General features: G+C 32.7%; 2 protein-coding genes across 8 annotated transcripts; one reads left to right on the top strand and one right to left on the bottom strand.

Annotated features, from left to right (window-relative positions):
- Positions 1-29: 29 nt before the first annotated feature.
- On the bottom strand, positions 30-3,154 carry LOC130663974 (porphobilinogen deaminase). The gene is made up of 4 exons (XM_057463579.1): positions 2,691-3,154; positions 2,430-2,502; positions 1,779-1,962; positions 30-1,156 (listed from the first exon to the last, which is right to left on the bottom strand). The coding sequence occupies exons 1-4, from the start codon at positions 2,751-2,753 to the stop codon at positions 385-387; spliced, it is 1,092 nt and encodes a 363-aa protein (XP_057319562.1). The 5' UTR covers positions 2,754-3,154; the 3' UTR covers positions 30-384.
- Positions 3,155-3,596: 442 nt separating this feature from the next.
- On the top strand, positions 3,597-17,054 carry LOC130664130 (rho guanine nucleotide exchange factor 18). Of its 7 annotated transcripts, XM_057463900.1 has the most exons (17): positions 3,597-3,928; positions 3,999-4,138; positions 4,372-4,464; positions 5,891-6,205; positions 6,269-6,651; positions 6,774-6,923; positions 7,056-7,243; positions 7,681-7,833; positions 8,196-8,271; positions 8,360-8,489; positions 9,076-9,262; positions 9,921-9,992; positions 11,430-11,483; positions 11,572-13,093; positions 13,168-13,350; positions 13,471-14,177; positions 14,343-17,054. In XM_057463900.1, exons 3-17 carry the CDS (start codon positions 4,425-4,427, stop codon positions 14,692-14,694), a joined length of 4,512 nt encoding a protein of 1,503 aa, XP_057319883.1. In that variant the 5' UTR covers positions 3,597-3,928; positions 3,999-4,138; positions 4,372-4,424; the 3' UTR covers positions 14,695-17,054. The 7 variants fall into 7 exon arrangements, with proteins under 7 accessions (XP_057319883.1, XP_057319882.1, XP_057319886.1 ...); XM_057463899.1 differs by lacking the exon at positions 3,999-4,138 and having other exon boundaries at positions 3,597-3,796; XM_057463903.1 differs by lacking the exon at positions 3,999-4,138 and having other exon boundaries at positions 7,068-7,243.
- Positions 17,055-17,451: the final 397 nt, after the last annotated feature.

The following is a 17,451-nucleotide window of genomic DNA, read 5'->3' as shown; positions in this document are numbered from 1 at the left end:
CAGTAATATTAAAAAAAAAAAAAAAAAAAAAAAATATGAGTCTAGTTTGTAAATCCTTTTTTTTATTAACAATTGTCGATCAATAACGATCAATATTCAATATACTATAAATCTCTCTGCTACATATTTACAGCAATTTTTTTTGTTTTATAGTTATTATTTTACATTGCAATCACAGACACTTGATAGTCAATGATAGCAGGCAACAATAAAATAAAATGGAAGATAAGTTACGTACTTAACAATTTCAATTAATAAAATAGTCGCATCAATGATAATATAACAACATGGTAAAAAAATGTACCACAAAATAAGTTGAGCTTTTTAAATTAATTAAAAACTATTGAAAAAAATTATTGATTCCCTATATAGACACCCATTATATTAAGACAGAAGTATTTCATTTCTAGCCGCTGCCATGACATCTAATGCATTTTTGTCGATTAATTTATTAGCGAGTTCTTTGCCGAGTTTTTCAGCGGCAATAAGATTCATTTTGTTTATTTTACCTGGGGAGACACTGCAATAAAGTCGGGGTTCAACGTAAGAACATTTTAACGGAGGCTCCTCGTCTTCGTTGTCGTCTTGGGGAGAAATTTTAGTCGCGAGAGTTTCTTTTATAAAAATATCCCCGTTTAGTGACCAAACAGCCCCAGTTATTTTCAAATTATCGTCAATTAACGAGGAGGCGACAGCGACGGGCGCCGAGCAACCGCCTCCTAGAGTCTTTAGAAACGAACGTTCGCAGACGCACTGCAAAGATGTCGTGGTATCGGCAAGTGGTTCTAGAATTGATTGGATCTTACAGTCAGACTCACGGCACTCTATTCCTAGTGCTCCTTGACCGACTGCATACAATACGTCCTCGTTAGGTATCGCCATTAACTCACTTATGCGATTTTCCCAGCCCATTCTTTTCAACCCAGCAATTGCTAAAATTATTGCCGCAAACGGGCCATCTTTGTCGTCTAATTTTTTTAAACGCGTGTTCAAGTTCCCCCTGATGCTACGGACTTCCAAGTGCGGCAAACTACGAGCTAGTTGGGCTGACCTTCGCAGTGAACTGGTACCAATCACGCTACCAGATGGTAAAGTACTCAGTGTTTTGTCAGACATTTTTTTTGACATCACTACTGCGTCTCGTGGATCTTCTCGTCTAAATTATTATTAAAATATATGACATTATTACCCAATATTTTTTTAAAATTAATTATACAGTAAAAATATAAGTAATTGTTTAGTTGGCTGTATTTATTTTTTATGATAAGAAACTTTTTTTAATTCCAAAATAAATTACCGATTGTGAAAGCAACAAAATCGGTAGTTTATTATTTTAAAATCAAAAAATTTTTATATTTAAAACATGTTTTTAAAATCTTTTCATACATTTGTTCAAATATTTTTTATTTTTATAAAAATCTGATGTCTGCTATTTTTAGTATCGTAATTAATATGTTTGTATTAAATGCTATTTTTTTATGATAAAAAAATAACTCATAATTTTCAAAAGATATTTCCGTTTCCTTTATATTAGTAATCTATTAATGGAATTTCTTGTTGTCGTCATCGAAAAAACTTTCCTTATGAAGAACAAAATTTGAAATTGAAATATTTAAATTGACAAATGAGACTTTAATAGCTTTTGATATTTTTAAAACTAATAAGCAATTATGAAGATAAGATTAAAGTCAAGAAGTAGAAAAATTAATATTTCTTATCAATAAAAATAGACAGGCGCACTAATAGTAAAAAATAAATAATAAATCAATTAGTTTTACTTCATAATGGCACCAAGGGCCATTCCAGTCGGTAGAGTCGTGGGTAAATCTTTCAGCGAGTGTACAACGAAATCAACATCACCCTGCTCCAGTGCTAATTCTAACTCTTGAGTAAATAATGCCTTCTCCCCTATTTTAGGTAAAGAAATATCCAGTATTTTATCACCTTTCGTGTTCATCGTCACTGCAATTTAAAATAACTATCAGTATAAAATGATACTCATGTTAGTCGACGTCTAATAATTTTTGGATTTTTTTTTAAATAATAAATTATTAAAAAAAAAATATTTGAAAAAATTGCACCTGTAGTTTTTTAAATTTTCTACATGTGCATATTTTTAGTTTTTTTTTTTTTGTAATTGATTTATTTAAAAAAAAATCAAAAAATTTTTGTCTTCTAACTTCAGGAATGATACTAAAGTTAACCAACGTCTAATAATTTTGGATTTTATTTAAACTATGAACTATGAAAAAAAAAATATTTAAAAAAATTGCACCCATAGTTTTTTAAATTTTCTACATGCGCATATTTTTAGTTTTTTTTTTTTATAATTGATTTGTTTAAAAAAAATCCGGATCGTCAGTATAAATATAATTTACACAATTACTGGCTGTAAAAAATGTAATAATCGATAAATAATTAGCACTTACCAATTTCAAATTTTTTTTTAGGATACAAATCTTTCAAACAATCGATCACATAATTGGTCTGGATTAGCGCCAGCTATAAATCAACAGAAAATTAAATATTAATAAATTTGAATCGATAATGAATTTATAATTTATGAATGAGAGATATTATGTAATAAATAAATTATAACAATAAAAAATAAATTATTCAAGAAACATCTGACGTTTGACTGTTGGTTTCGTTTATTATTAGATTTTAATTTAAAATAAATGATAACTCACCTCACTTTTACGTGACCCAACTTTAATTACGTCAACAATCGGATTCTCATTATGTTTAGACATAATTATTTAAATAATAATTTTTGAAATAAAAAAACAAATAATAAACATTTAAGTAACAGTATAATTTTTAATAAAATATGTAAATTTATAAAAAAAATATTTATGTATATATATTATTTTTTTATAACGGTAACATAAAAAATATATAATAACTTTCACGTAAAAATTAAATTATACAGCAGACAATTAATAATCAACTGTTAAATTACGACTACGAATAATTCACAGTCACTGTCACTGCAGCAGATTGTGAATTTAAATAATTGAATTACTAATCAGTTAATTCAAACTACATTATCACGATTATATTTTACAGATTTATTTAAACAGTAATTTTGGTTGGCCATGTGGTATTGTCGCACTGAGAGGAGATCAAGTGAACGCACGATGACTTTGATGAACTCAATAAGCCTTTTCATCACGTATATATATATATATATATATACCTACATAACATATATTTACATATCTCTCTTTTTTGCGTACTGTCTTATCAACAGCTGAGATAATGCAACTCACGCTTATCTGACGTCAGCAAAAAACTCAATTTCAAATTTTTTTTCCTTCCCGCCAATTGTTAATTTTACATTCCAGCAGCTTTCACTTGGAAATTTCCATAAAAATAAATTCTTTTACTCACTATGACTTACTGCACATCAAAATTAATCATCAAAACTTGACTTTAAATGGCTAATTAATTAAATAACTAGATAAGTTAAATTTTTTTTTAAGGAGAGAAGTTTGAATGACAGGGCGGCCAACAAAAGTAGTTTGAATTTGAATAATAAAATAAGTGAAGTTGGTAACAAAAGCGTTATCTCAAGTTCTCCAGCAGACTGTGTTGGCTTAGCTAGTTGTTCAACATCATCAAAAGCAAAAGGTAACAACTATACAGAGGTGCTCAGAGAAAGGAGTGTCAGATTTTGAGAGCCAGTACATGTATCTTTAAGTTTGAGTTTGAGTCTACATTATAGATAATACATACATGTTTTAATAAAATGGTCGACGTACGTTGATGTCGCGAGTTAAATAATATATATAAGGTACTTTTTATTTTTTTATTTTTAATAATATAAATAAATATATAAAATAAATACGTGGGTTCGGAGTATGGGAGCATCAGTATTGTGATTGTGCGTGCAGTGACTTGGTTTATTAATTTAAACTTACGCTGGGTACGTATATATATATTTATATGTATGTATAAATGTATGAAATAAAAAAAAGATGATATGATTTTATTAGTGAGGTAGATTTGTATTTTGGATAAGGTGGCGATACTTAGTAAGTACCTGTCATCGCGGCTTTCCCTGGCAACAAGTGTCGTTTCCACCTCCGGAAATAATAATAAATCGACTGTTGGCCCGTGCCTTAGACGCTCATATGTATATATATATATAATATATTTTTTATAATGGTTATAATCGTTATACTTTCACGGCGTATAACAATATAAATTTATTGACACGCATGGAATTTTTTTTTTTTTTTTACAACGATTTCTCAATTATCTTAAATAATAAATAACCGTGACGGGAATCTTATGTCTTACTATTTTATAAATACATATATATATTTTTTTTATAATAATTTAATAATGACTTTGACATATTTACAGTTGGTGACAATTTGAATTTTATAAGTAAATTTTAAAATAAATTTATTGGCAACATGGAAAAACGACAGGAAGGACTCGCTCCGTTTTCATCAGGTAATTTTTTTTAGTTTTATAAACCAATATTTATATTATATATTTGTTATATATTTTAAATAGGTGAATAATTTTGAAAATAAATATTATTTGTTTGTATTTATATTCAAATGCATTTGTGATGCTTCGTAAAGTTTAAAAGAAACCGTGAAAATGTTGGATAAAAATAAAGCTCTATCCACAAAAAGATTAAACGACAAGTGGTAGTGGGCTACTATATATATATATATATATATATATATATATATAGTAGTGGGAGAAACAGCACGACTTTTGTGATTTTGTTTTATCCAAGGGGTTGGTCGGTTGGGGGTGGCCTGGATGTTGGCTCTTGTGCCATCAACATAACAGGGTAGTAGTATAACACCAAGAGGAGACAGAGAGCACCGGGAGTTGAGCTCGCGATCAATTCGTCCTCGAGGGTTTTTTATTTAGTGGTGAATGCAACAGCCCGTTTTACTCTTCGCCAAACCCCTCACGCAATTTAATTACTTTTTTATTGTTTGCTTTGTTTATTAATTTACTTTTTACTCAGTTACTCTCAGTCACTCACCCAATTTTCGAGCAACGTCACTCCGACGATAGTTATTAATACACTTAATTATCGCCGCTAACGGAGTAAATAATCGAGTAATGCTGTACAATGAAACGATACAGTAGACTAAGAAAAAATTAATAATAATAATAATAATATAAATAGAAAAAAAGTAGGTATTGTGACGTAAAACCATCGGAGGTATTTAGTATCAGCTGTGCTACTTTAATATTAAAAATGTTCAAAGACCGATCGATAGTTTTAATATTATAAACTATATGCTAAAATAGAATTTTAATTTATGCAGATTGTTAATGGAGATCAGTAGCTGGCGGTAATGCTCAACAATGCGCTCTTTAGCATTTAATTTATAAAATATAATACATCAGTTCATCACTAGTATTGTTGTAAAATCAGAGCTGCTGGAATTATAAAACTTTTTTTTTGTCCCAGCGGTTTCTGATGGCTCTTGACCGTGATTTAAAACTTGCATTATATTGTCGCGTTAAATGGAAAACGTCGAAAATCTCGATAACGATTTAAATAATAGCTAATGTATGTATATATAGATATACAGGTATAAATAGTGACCTGGTTTCTATTGAACATCTTTTGCGGTTACTAATGGGAAATATCTCGAGATAGATGTCTACTAGTTTGAGTACGAGTTTATTCGCTCTCTATAAACTAACTACAACTGTGTATATTAATATACTTATACTTGCACATGTAAAATGGATATGCCGTATCGGTTTTCTCATATATCTTGATAAATTCCATCTATTCATTTACCTGTACCAATGTCAAGTACTCATGCAGCTTTGTGAATAAAAATAAATTTATAGGAGTATATATTTTTATATTTTAATTATGTGTGATTTAAATTTACAGATGAGTGCCCCAACAGCGGAGAAGACAGTGACGAAGATGTGATAACGGATTACTTGGGCTCGGAAATAACAGATTGCAGTCATGTGTCTGTCGTTAATGGTGAGTTGGCGAGGATGAATCTTGATGACGGCAGTCATACCAACGCTGAATATACCAAAGATAATCCGGATATCGTCATGTCTGAGACCGGAGAAGATCAACGTCATCCAGACCCCCCGAGGTTCGAAGTTAACATTCGCAACCAGAATCCGCTGGTTCCTATTATCAGCGTGACTCCTCATTCTCCGGGTCTAGCAAAGCATTATCCTGTTCTAGGTAATTTTGTAACTGAAATAATAACTGATAAATCAGCTGAGAAAGTGTATTTTTAAATTGTAGAAGACAATCTCCAACAGCTTCATGAAATTCACAACAGTATTCAGCGAATGCGCGACTTGACACTTTGCACCCTAGGGTACGGGAACCGTTTGCTGCAGAACGAACAATTACAGCGACTAAGTTCATCATGTCCATCACTCTGTCCTTTGAGTTTGTCAGGCATCAAAGGACGTACTGGTGATCGTGGTGGTCCTGGTCCTGGTTCAGATCCCGATCTTGCTAATTGTTCGACCAACAGTTCGCCGACGCATTTTCCAAATAACGCTGCTCAATTACCACCTTCTATGTTGGGCGTCGATCGACGCCGCAGTTGGACTGATCTTGAAGAAACTCGACATCGTCATCGGTGTCAAGTTCAAAATCATTTACAAGCACAAAATATGGTAAAAAATTTTTTATTATTTTTATGCTGTACGCTGGACGCTGACTACTACTGCGTAGTAAAATTATTCCGCTGATTAATTATCACGACCGACCGCAACAAAAAAAATTTATATTTTTTCAGCGGCAACGCAGCATCAGTCTGAGTAGTCTAGATAGCGAAATGGACCTTGAATCAGACGGTAAATCACGTTCCCCTTGTGCAGGAGTTACTAATAGATCGTGTAGATCCCAAACAAGTACTCACTCACTCAACGAAGCCGACCTTGTTCAGGTAAAAATTAATCGTCCCTTCATTTCTTTTTGTATTTCCCTCGGGATAATGTCATGTAATTAATCATAGATTAGTGAACATCATTATCATCATACATAAAATTACATACTGTGTTTAAAACTCGCTGTACAGATTGACTTACAGAAGCTCGCGGTCAAAAGAGGCAATCAAAGGTCAACGGAAACATCAAACTTACTACCAGGGGTCACAGGATCACGTTTACCCCTTCAAAAATCAATTTCCACGCCATCAATCATCACCCCACCTGGACAAACTTTACTCGCCGAGTCAGGATCACGCGCAACCCCCTCCTTAGCTGCGTAAGTTATTTTAATTGTCGATATTTTATACCATAAAATATATTTTATTTCATTTTATATATATATATTATATACATACTTAGCTAGCTAAAATAATCGCAATCACTTTCGATTTTATTTCTTCTCTCTTGAAATACATCACCGAATCTGTTGCTCGATTAATGAGTGCTTGGATCACATCTCTACTTGTCGCACATGAGCATGCAGTAAATTATCTTATGATGAAAAATAAACGTCATAAATTATAAATTATTTTCTAAAACTATGTATGGATTATTTATAAAATTAATACTTGGTGTATTTTTCTACAGTCTATTACTTAATATTTAAATAAATATATAAAATTAGTCGCGATCTCGCGATTTAGACACAATAGTTTATTAGATTAGTGTGTATGTGTTGCACTGTACATCATTTGCTATGATCATGCATGACAGCAGACGACTTGAAAGAAACGAGAAAGGTAGTGGAAGTGAGACTGAGACTGAGGACCTCCATACAGCCCATAGTCATCACCACCCATTCCACGAAGACTTAATACGTCAAGATTCCGCTAATGTTCAAGCCTCTCTCGACGAGCTTATGACCGAGTGAGTAACTAGATGTATTATAAAAAATAGTTTAAACAACTAAACTATCCTTACAACACAATACTCTGCAACTATATTACATATTTATATACATAAATATGTATCCAACCTCAACGATTGTTATCATAATCGTAATCACAATCAATCACTCTTGTTCAAAGGGTAATAATGGTCAGTACTGGTACTAAGTCATGTAAACTGTCTCTGAGTGTAATAATTTAAATCTCGATTATATTTTATTAATTTTAATCATCACTGTCATAAATAGCTTACCAAGCTATGCTTTTGCTTTTTTGTTTATCTCCGTTAATTTAACTGTAATTATTTTAATTAAATAATTATTTCGGTGATAATTATTGCAGTGGAACGGCTTACGATGATCAGCACTCGGAAAAAACACGTAGGAAGAGAGGCTCATTATTTTTCCGTAAGAAAAAAGTTTGTATTTTTTTTACTTTTAATTCATTTACTTAAAATCTAATTTGTGTAATTCATGTTACTAATTGGATGGTATACTTTTTTTTAGGACAAGAGTGGGAAGAAACCTAGTCCGCAGTCCCATCATTGGATAACAATGAATACTGGGACTCAGGGAACTGTTGTTTGCGATATTTGCATGAAACAGCTCAGCAATAAAACCATTATACAGTGTGAAAGTACGTTTATATATTTTAGCGAAATTGAAACTTATTTAGAACATTTGAATATCCTGAAAACGAATGCCCTTTTCTTATTGAATAGAAGCGCGACTAGTCAGTTATTTGTTGACATCCAGTAGCACAGAGACATCTTTAAGATGTTATAAAGATGTCACTTAAAAGGACAAGACAATTTTTTTTTTACATTCACCAGACATACGGATGCTGGTCCTAGAAGTCATAGGAAATTTGTGTTCTTTTTTTCTGTCTTAGAAAAATCATTTCAGTTAAAAAATCGTCTAATTGATTTATTTGTAATTAACTTTTTGTCGTCACTTGTGTCAAGTCAAGCAGATATTTTTTCGATGACAGAAATTTATGTTTTGTCACTATTTTGATGCCTTATCGATAGTATCTCAATGAAAATTCTTCTCTTGCTTTTTTTGTTACCGCTGCAATTGTGGTCTTGTTATTTCTAATTTAACTATGTTATTATTTCAAAATGAGTTACCAGTTATTACAATATATATGCATAACATTTATGTAGGTAAATTATAAAACAATATTATTTTAATAATAATAATTTGTTTATTTTTAATTAAAGTTTGCGGAGCGACAGTACATCAGAACCAGGCATGCCGCGATCAAGCGTCGACGGAATGTTCAAAGACAAAGAGTACCAAAGGTGCTATTAAATCAATATCAAATGTTTCAATAGCTTCGAGTGTAGGGCACGTAAAACGCGGCTCGACGGCTTCCCTGCCGCCCTCAAGCTCTTCTGGCACCACCAAGTAAGTTATCAAAATTAATATTAATACTATTATTATTATTCATATTTAAATTCGATTATTGCATCGAATCTACGTGTTTATGGTCCAAGTTTCGCACGCTGCCGATCCACAGTCAAATTGAATCTACAAGTTTCATTGAAATACCCCAGCTTTGAGATGATTTCCATATTTATATTGAAATAATAATAATAGCAACAGTAAACTTGGAGATTCAAATTGGCTCAGCTTATTTAAAATTAATTTTACAATTATTGCAAGAGATAAATAGAGCGGCAGATTTTTATTAATTAATTTACTGGTCATTGTATACAAGTAGCAGCGTAGTCCGGTCAATAGTGCTTTACAATCGCGTAACAAATTATTTTTGGCTGAATTATTAATAATTATCTAACAAAAATAATAAAAAAACATCAATTAAGTACAAAAAAATAAAATAAGCCGTAAAATGTCAATGGAAGGAAAGGAGAGATGGTAAAAATAAGGATTAAGGATTAAGGATAAGGAGATAATTTAAAAGAAAAAATAAATGAGAGTAAGGTAATGCCGCGGATATTAAAAAACGTAAGGTTGCGCTAATGCAGTGTGTGCTTTTTCCTTCCTCCGTGCATTCCCTCCCGTGCTACCACAACAATACGGTCAATGATAACGACGATAACAGGGAAATAACCACCAAGAAAACAGTGACGAGCTACAGCCCTTGGCGGCGTGTTGCCACCAAGCTCGGAGTCAAGTAAGTCGACCCACAGATATCATCTCACATGTGTCTCACTCTTCCTTATCGAGTCGTTTATATTGTTATTATATATAATAAATAATCGTCACCTATCTATATATTTAATTCGTGTTGTTAAATATATACGTATCCTATTTATTATACTTATATACGTACTTTGTCTCTAGGAAATATTATACCGTGACGCAAGCTGTTATTTTATTTTTCGCACATACATCACTCGCCCGTATTTACTACTTACTATTTATTATAAATACCGAATGACCGGCACATATTGCGAAATATTAAACAGCATTTTCTGCTTGCCTGAGCTTTTTAAACTCGCCTGCTTGTATTTATTTTTTTTTTATTTTTTAAATGTCTCTCCCTTTATTACTTATTTTAATATCGATACTTTACTTATTATTTAACTGTTAAGTACAAGTACTATACTAAATATAGTTCATAAGTAATCGTTTAGTTCGTAAGCATTTCTAATTGAATAAAAAAATTTTCCTAATTATTTATTAACATAAAATAGGAGCTGTAATTATATTTGTGTCATGTATTGAACTTATTTTTGTTATCTCTATAAAAAAATTGATAATGACAAGAAACCTTCTCTATGGAAGGTATGGTAATAAAATATTAACGCTGTGTAAATAAACCTTGTTTACCCAATTGGTTGTATAACTTTTTAAATAATATTTAAATTTACTTTTAAACTGCTACTGAAGCTTTATTACTAAAAGTTTGGTACAGCGCACTCTATTAGACTATTAATTATTATTTTTTTTTATGCCAATTGTTTATAATCGCGACTGGTCATATTTATTAGTATTAAAAATCAAAATGAAATTATTTTCCAACCCGGAAAGATTTAGAGTAAAAATTTTTGCTGCAATTTTTAATTTGAACGAACTCCGTATTTTAATTTGTAAAATTTTATGGGTAATTAGATTTTCACGCAGCTTATGTTTATTTAAAAAAAAATAATAATAAAGTTGATTAATTGATTAGCTGCTCGGACGTCCCAAAAACTAGGACACGTCCGGGGAAACCCTCGTAACTCACGGACGGAGGTAAAAACAACTGGAGTTTTTGTGTCTACAGTCGGAGTAGGTCCTGATAAAAAACCTCGCTGATGAATCCTCGAAAGAAATTATGCTAAAAAAATACTAGATCTATAGAGGAGTAGTTTTGAAGGGAGAGTTGATGGGTAGTAGAATGACCAGTCGTGATACTAGACTAGTACCCATTGTTATTTATATTTATTATATTATACGTTGTTTGATAAATATTATTATTTTATTTGTAATACCTATGCTTAAATGATTACGCTATCGTTGGGAGAAGGCAACAATCGATCATCTTTTTTGCCTATCCAACCGATTAGTTTAATCAATCGGAAGGACTTTATAATGCACTGACTCATGCTAAGAGAATTTTTTACAGTCAAATAATCAGCGAGGAAAAAGACGGAGATACTGGACATCGAGATATTGTTAGGTCAGTTAAAAATTTTTTTATATACAGATATAAACTTGAACTTTAAAAAATATAAATATAAATATTTTATTTTATTATATTTTTACAGCGGATGGGAAGAGTTTGACTTTGGAGATGACGTACACTTGCTGACAATCAGCGACATTGAGGGGCTGGATCCTGAATTGAAGTTGGGCGGAGATGAACCAGATTCTTGGAGCGCGTCGATTGGCCGTAGCGAAGCGTTGAGACTTGTTGACAATAATGACCGTGAAGTAAAACGTCAAGAGCATATTTATGAATTCGTGCTTACAGAGAAGCACCACTGTCTTGTACTACTGGCGATGGACAGAATATTTGCCGAAGGATTGAGAAGACATTTTCGTCTGGGCGCGGCAGATCTCGAACGAATGTTCCCGCGGCTGCGTGATTTAATAGACATACATTTGCGTTTTTTATTAAAGTTACGCAAACGTCAAAGTGCTAATCCTGTTGTGCCGACAATAGCTGACATACTTGTTGATCAGTTTTCAGATGAAAACTCGTCGCGTATGACCAGCGCTTACGGTGAATTCTGCAGCCGGCATCGCGATGCTGTTGATACTTACAAGTATTATTTACGGTTGGACGCAAGATTTGCACGGTTTGTTAAACTATGTCAGACTAATCCTTTGTTGAAAAAGAAAGGGATACCAGAATGTATTTTATTTGTAACGCAACGTTTGACAAAGTATCCATTGCTCGTTGAACCGTTGATAAAAACGGGTACAGTTAATGAGGAAAAAGAAAACCTACGGCAGGCATTAAATCTTGTTAAGCAGATACTCGGCGACGTTGATGCCTGCGTCGCTGACAAGGAACGAGAGGACAGAAAACTCGAGATCTATAATCGCATTGACGCCAAATCATTTGCTCATCATCGCGGCGTTAAATTCAAAAAATCAGATCTTATGGCATTTAATCGGGTTCTGAAGTTTGAGGGGACCGCGTATCTGATGCAGGGCCGAGGAAAAATGGTACCAGTCACCGTAGTAGTGCTGTCAGATGTATTATTATTTTTAGCTGAAACACGAGATCAAAAGTATGCTTTCTTTGTACCTGATAATAAAGCCGGTGTTGTGTCATTGCAAAAGCTATTGGTCCGTGAAAAGGCTGGTCAGGAATCTCGTAGTATCTATGTTATCAGTAGCAGTCCCTCTGAGCCAGAAATGTTTGAGCTTAAAGTACAGAAACCAAAAGACAAACATTTGTGGATAACGGCAATACGTTCAGCTGTTGAGGCTTGCCCACAGGACTACGAAAATGACGCTCTTGATGAAGGCTCTATTGGTGACATACCCGGTACTAGGTCATCATCAGCCTCCACTTTGTCTATTGACGAACGACAGCGTATTGCTAAAGCCAAGGAGACTCATATACTGCGAATAATAAGTGAGTTGAGGAAAAAAGACACCGAGCAGGCGCTTTTGTTGGAGGAAAAAATGGCTCTGCAGATGAGACTGGTCTACGAAGCCAGCGAGGGCAACGAAAATGACAATGAGGCGGAAAAAACTGAGCGCAATGAAAATACGCCCGATTACACGCGACTCTGTCGCGGCGATGGTTCAGATTCGTCGCAAGTGTGGCAAGAGGTAGTATTTTTTTCCGGTTTGTCAATAACTTTTTAAGTATTTTAATTATTAACGGAGTCGATAAATAATTTCAGGTTGTAGTGGCGGTACAAGAAGCGACGCGTCTTGCAAGTTCTTTGTCATATGGAGCCGGCGGCGGTTCATTGTCACGAAGTTTGAGCTCTGCTGGTGAACGACACAGTGAAGCTTATATACCTCCAGCTCTTTGTATTCCACGGCGGGCAGAAACTTTTGCTGGGTTCGATAACAATAATAAAGTAAGTTTTAGATTTAATTAGCCTTATAGTTTAATTTAATATCAGGAAACTTTCGGCTTTCATTGTATTTGTAAATTAATTAATTAATATATATATTTATTTATTTACTGTTTTATTTAGGAACGATATCCATGGCGAGATTCAGCTGCGCTACATTCCGTTATGACTCCACCGAAAACAAGCGAATTTGTAAAAGAAACAGAGAATAAAAAAGAGGGTGACGCTCATGAAGTAAACAGAGATCAGCAATTAGCCGCAATAAGACTTTCGCACTACATATACACATTACTCTGCATAATAAGCAATCAGATGACAACAATAGACAGCCTGCATGCCCAATTGGCAGCGTGCAAAGACGGAGGAGGTAAATCGACCAACAGCCGGCCGAATCCTAACCGTCAGTTGGAGGAGTTGAGAAACTTGCAAGACCAGTTGAGTCGCGAGAAGGCTGCGTTCCGGGCGGCCACCCAGCAGGAGCGGAAGGAGTTGTCCGAAGAGCGTGCAGAATTAACGAGACTGAGGGAACAAGTTGCTGCAGAGCAGCTGGACGTAACAAACCAACGTGATCAATTGTATCGACGACTCGAGGCATTGGAACGCTCCGGTGTCGTAACAACTCCAACTGTTTGTTCAAATGCAACTCACGTGTCACACGTCAGTCAGTCCAGCGACACTCTTCAGTCACGCAAGTCGTTGCCCGACGCTAAGAGAATACCCTTGAACTTAATCAGTGCTACTAATCAACAGAAAGCACCAAGCAATCTTCCACCTGTTAAACAACAATTACCACTTAAACTCGCCAGCGGTACCAACAACAATAGTACAAGGTGAAAAAATATATAAAAAATATATATATATTTATATATTAAAAAAAAAGATCTATGGCTTGGCGCATGGTATTATTTATTTTTGGGCAAACACGCGCGTTTATCAATCAAAGTGATACCGATACTTATTTACATTGAGATTAGACTTCGATGTGTGTTATACAGGAGTGCCAGCACCGGATCTAATAACAGCCCGGATCGTCACTCAAGGACGAGTAGTAGCCCCGCCGCAGTGGTCACCAGTTCGGCCTACTCATCTCCAGAATTGGGTCACAATCATTATCTCCACCATCATCAACATCAGCATCAGCACCAGCATCATAACAATGGAAACCACTCATTACTATCATTATCCTCATCCTTATCACCTAATCGCTCGGCTCGCACTACCCGGTCATCAGCGGAATCATATCACCAGCAGCCGCAACCCCAGCAGCAACAACCGCTGGCACCGCAACCACATCAACAGCGTGCAGAGCCGCAGCAACCACTCGAAGAGGAAGTTATTTTTTTCTGACGATTCTTTCGGTTCGGTCGTAAACACAGCCGACCACCCCGCGCATCGACAAACGCACCCGGGACGCCCACCTCGACGCCAACTCCATCCCGCAGCCCGTCTAAAGAGGCCCAATCACGAAGCCGGGTTAAATCATTTTGACTTCCAATATTTAAAACTGATAGTTAATGTATTGTACAGTAAATAAGGTCAGTGAGTTTTTTATTATTTTAGTTATTTTGGTACTGACGTTAATTAACTGATGGATAATTTGCTTTTGCAAATTATGCGGGTCGTTTATTTTTTAAATTTACGATTTATCAGCCTCGGCTTTTACTAAAATTATAGTAAACAAACATAAATAATAATAATAATAATTTTGAATAATCGATGGTTTTAAATCAGTAAAAAAAGTCGCAATTGAACCGAATTGATAGTTTAATAATAATTGTAATAATTAAGTATTTAAAATGAGTATTAATTAACCGTTTTGGTAATTAGTTTAGATCATCTTGTTGCTTATCCTGTTAAATCGACTGAAAGTTTCTTGATATACAGATGACAAAAATCCACAGAGTCGATAATTGTTGAAAATTATAATAAATATTTAAAATAAAAATATAAATTTTTGGAGCAATGAAACATGATCAGTAATCATACAAATAAATAAATTTAAAAAATACTTGGAAAGTTATTATATATATATTTATGCCGCTTTTATAATTTATGTATGTACATATATATACTGGCATATATATGTATGTGGAATAAAAATTTTTCTATCGCCTTACTCTGTAATTACAACTGTAATGATTATTGATTATTATTATTATTTAAAATTATTACTATGATTGCAAATAAAAGTTTTTTTTTTTGTAAAAGAGAACGCGGGTATTTAGCAGACAGAGTAATATTTTTTAAATAAATTTTAAAGAAAAAATAATAGTTGAGAGCGATGACGATCGATACATATTACAGTATTAAAAAAAAGTATATAAATATATATATTATTAATATATGATGATATATGATGAACGCACTGTTTAACAAAATGAGGCAATCATTATTTTAAATCCAGCGTAATGATAATCGATTACTTCCAGTTATGATTTAATGCATTTATTAATCAAGACTTGACAATTATTACCAATTAAATTTAATTATTAATTTCAATATTTTGTATCAGAATTCGGGTGTCGATGGAGAGAAATTATGCCCGTGATATTGAAGACAGCAGACCTGTAGTTTTTGTAAACAAATTATATATTATTATGAGTAATTAATATAAATATCAAGGGTTTAATATTTGACCCGGGGAAAAAATTAATGGCAATATAAAAATTTAATTTATTTGAAAAAAAAAAATTTCAAGTGTCTGCTGCTTTCGCTTCCAAAAAATCTACAGAAAGGAATTAAAATTAATAAATAAAAAAAAACAAATTCTTTATCATCGAATGTTAGAGTAATTGCGATAACCGGCAACGAATCTGCCTCTCAATCAGCACTAACTTTAAAACTTAATTTATATTTTTCTTTTACTATTCCGCGCACGCTCCTCTAAAGACAAGTAACTGATAAAAAAATGAATATATTTATATATAAAATAAGCTCACTTATATTGCATTTAATTTAAAAAATGAATAATCAGGATTAAGAATGGAAATTTGCCAATGGAGAGGAGTAATCCTCAATTCCTTATTTATTATAATTATAACAATAAATGAATAATAATAAATGAGGATTGGGAAAGGCTGGCTTATCCACTGCCATTTGTTATTTTATTATTTTACAATAAGTTTATAATTTTATTTATTATTATCAGTATCATTGTAATTATATTATTATAAATAATTATTCCATAAATCATGATCGACATCAAAAGACATTGATTAAATTCATTAATTTTTTTTCAATTAATAAAAAAAATATATCGTATTCTTAATTTAATTTAATAAAAAATAATTATTTTATTACGGCAATGAGACTGATAGCGGGACAGCTGAAGAAATTTTTTAATTTTAGTAAAGAATTTAATTATAAAATAGTGACATTAAATTGAAGAAAAAAAAAAAAAAAAACTTGAAAAGTAAACATATAAGAAAAAATTTCAAAAAAATTAGTGATGAGAAAAAGTAGTGGGATATTTCGGTCACCAGAGAGACAGTTTTTCAAAATAAATTCTTCCAGAATTTGAAAGTATAAAATTTATTAAAAAAAAAAAATAACTGATGATTGTCCTGCTATTGGTCTCGTTATACTCGATGCTATCGTGCAATACTGATTTAAATAATAAACGAATAAAAGATAATGTTTATAAACATAATCTGAGAAAACGATTCGTACTTAATTATACGTAATCTCTGTATTAAATAGAAAAAACTGTGCGAATAACTAACTTACGAATTATTTGTGTCAAATAGAATAATTAAATTTATTAATAATTCAAAAATTCAAATTATTCGCAAGTTTACAAAGGATTCGTTAATTTTTTATAATTAATTATAAATTATATCAAAATTTTTTCAAAGTTTTAACTTAAAATTATCATTCTTATTAAATAATACGAAAATTTACAAGTAGCGCGAACTTGTCCCAGGGAGAGAATGAACTTCAGGAGTCCCCCACTACCGATTATTTCTAAACTGCGCATGCGTAAGGGAAAGTGGGAGAAAATTTAGTGAACAAAAATCTCAGTGGGAGTAAAAACCGAAAACACCCGAAGTACCTCCTCCTCTCAGGATTTAAAAAACTAACGAATAATTTGAAAACTTACAAGTA

The sequence above is a fragment of the Microplitis mediator genome, chromosome 2, assembly GCF_029852145.1.
Source record: "Microplitis mediator isolate UGA2020A chromosome 2, iyMicMedi2.1, whole genome shotgun sequence".
NCBI lineage: Eukaryota > Metazoa > Arthropoda > Insecta > Hymenoptera > Braconidae > Microplitis > Microplitis mediator.
This window is presented reverse-complemented; position numbering and strand designations above follow the sequence as displayed.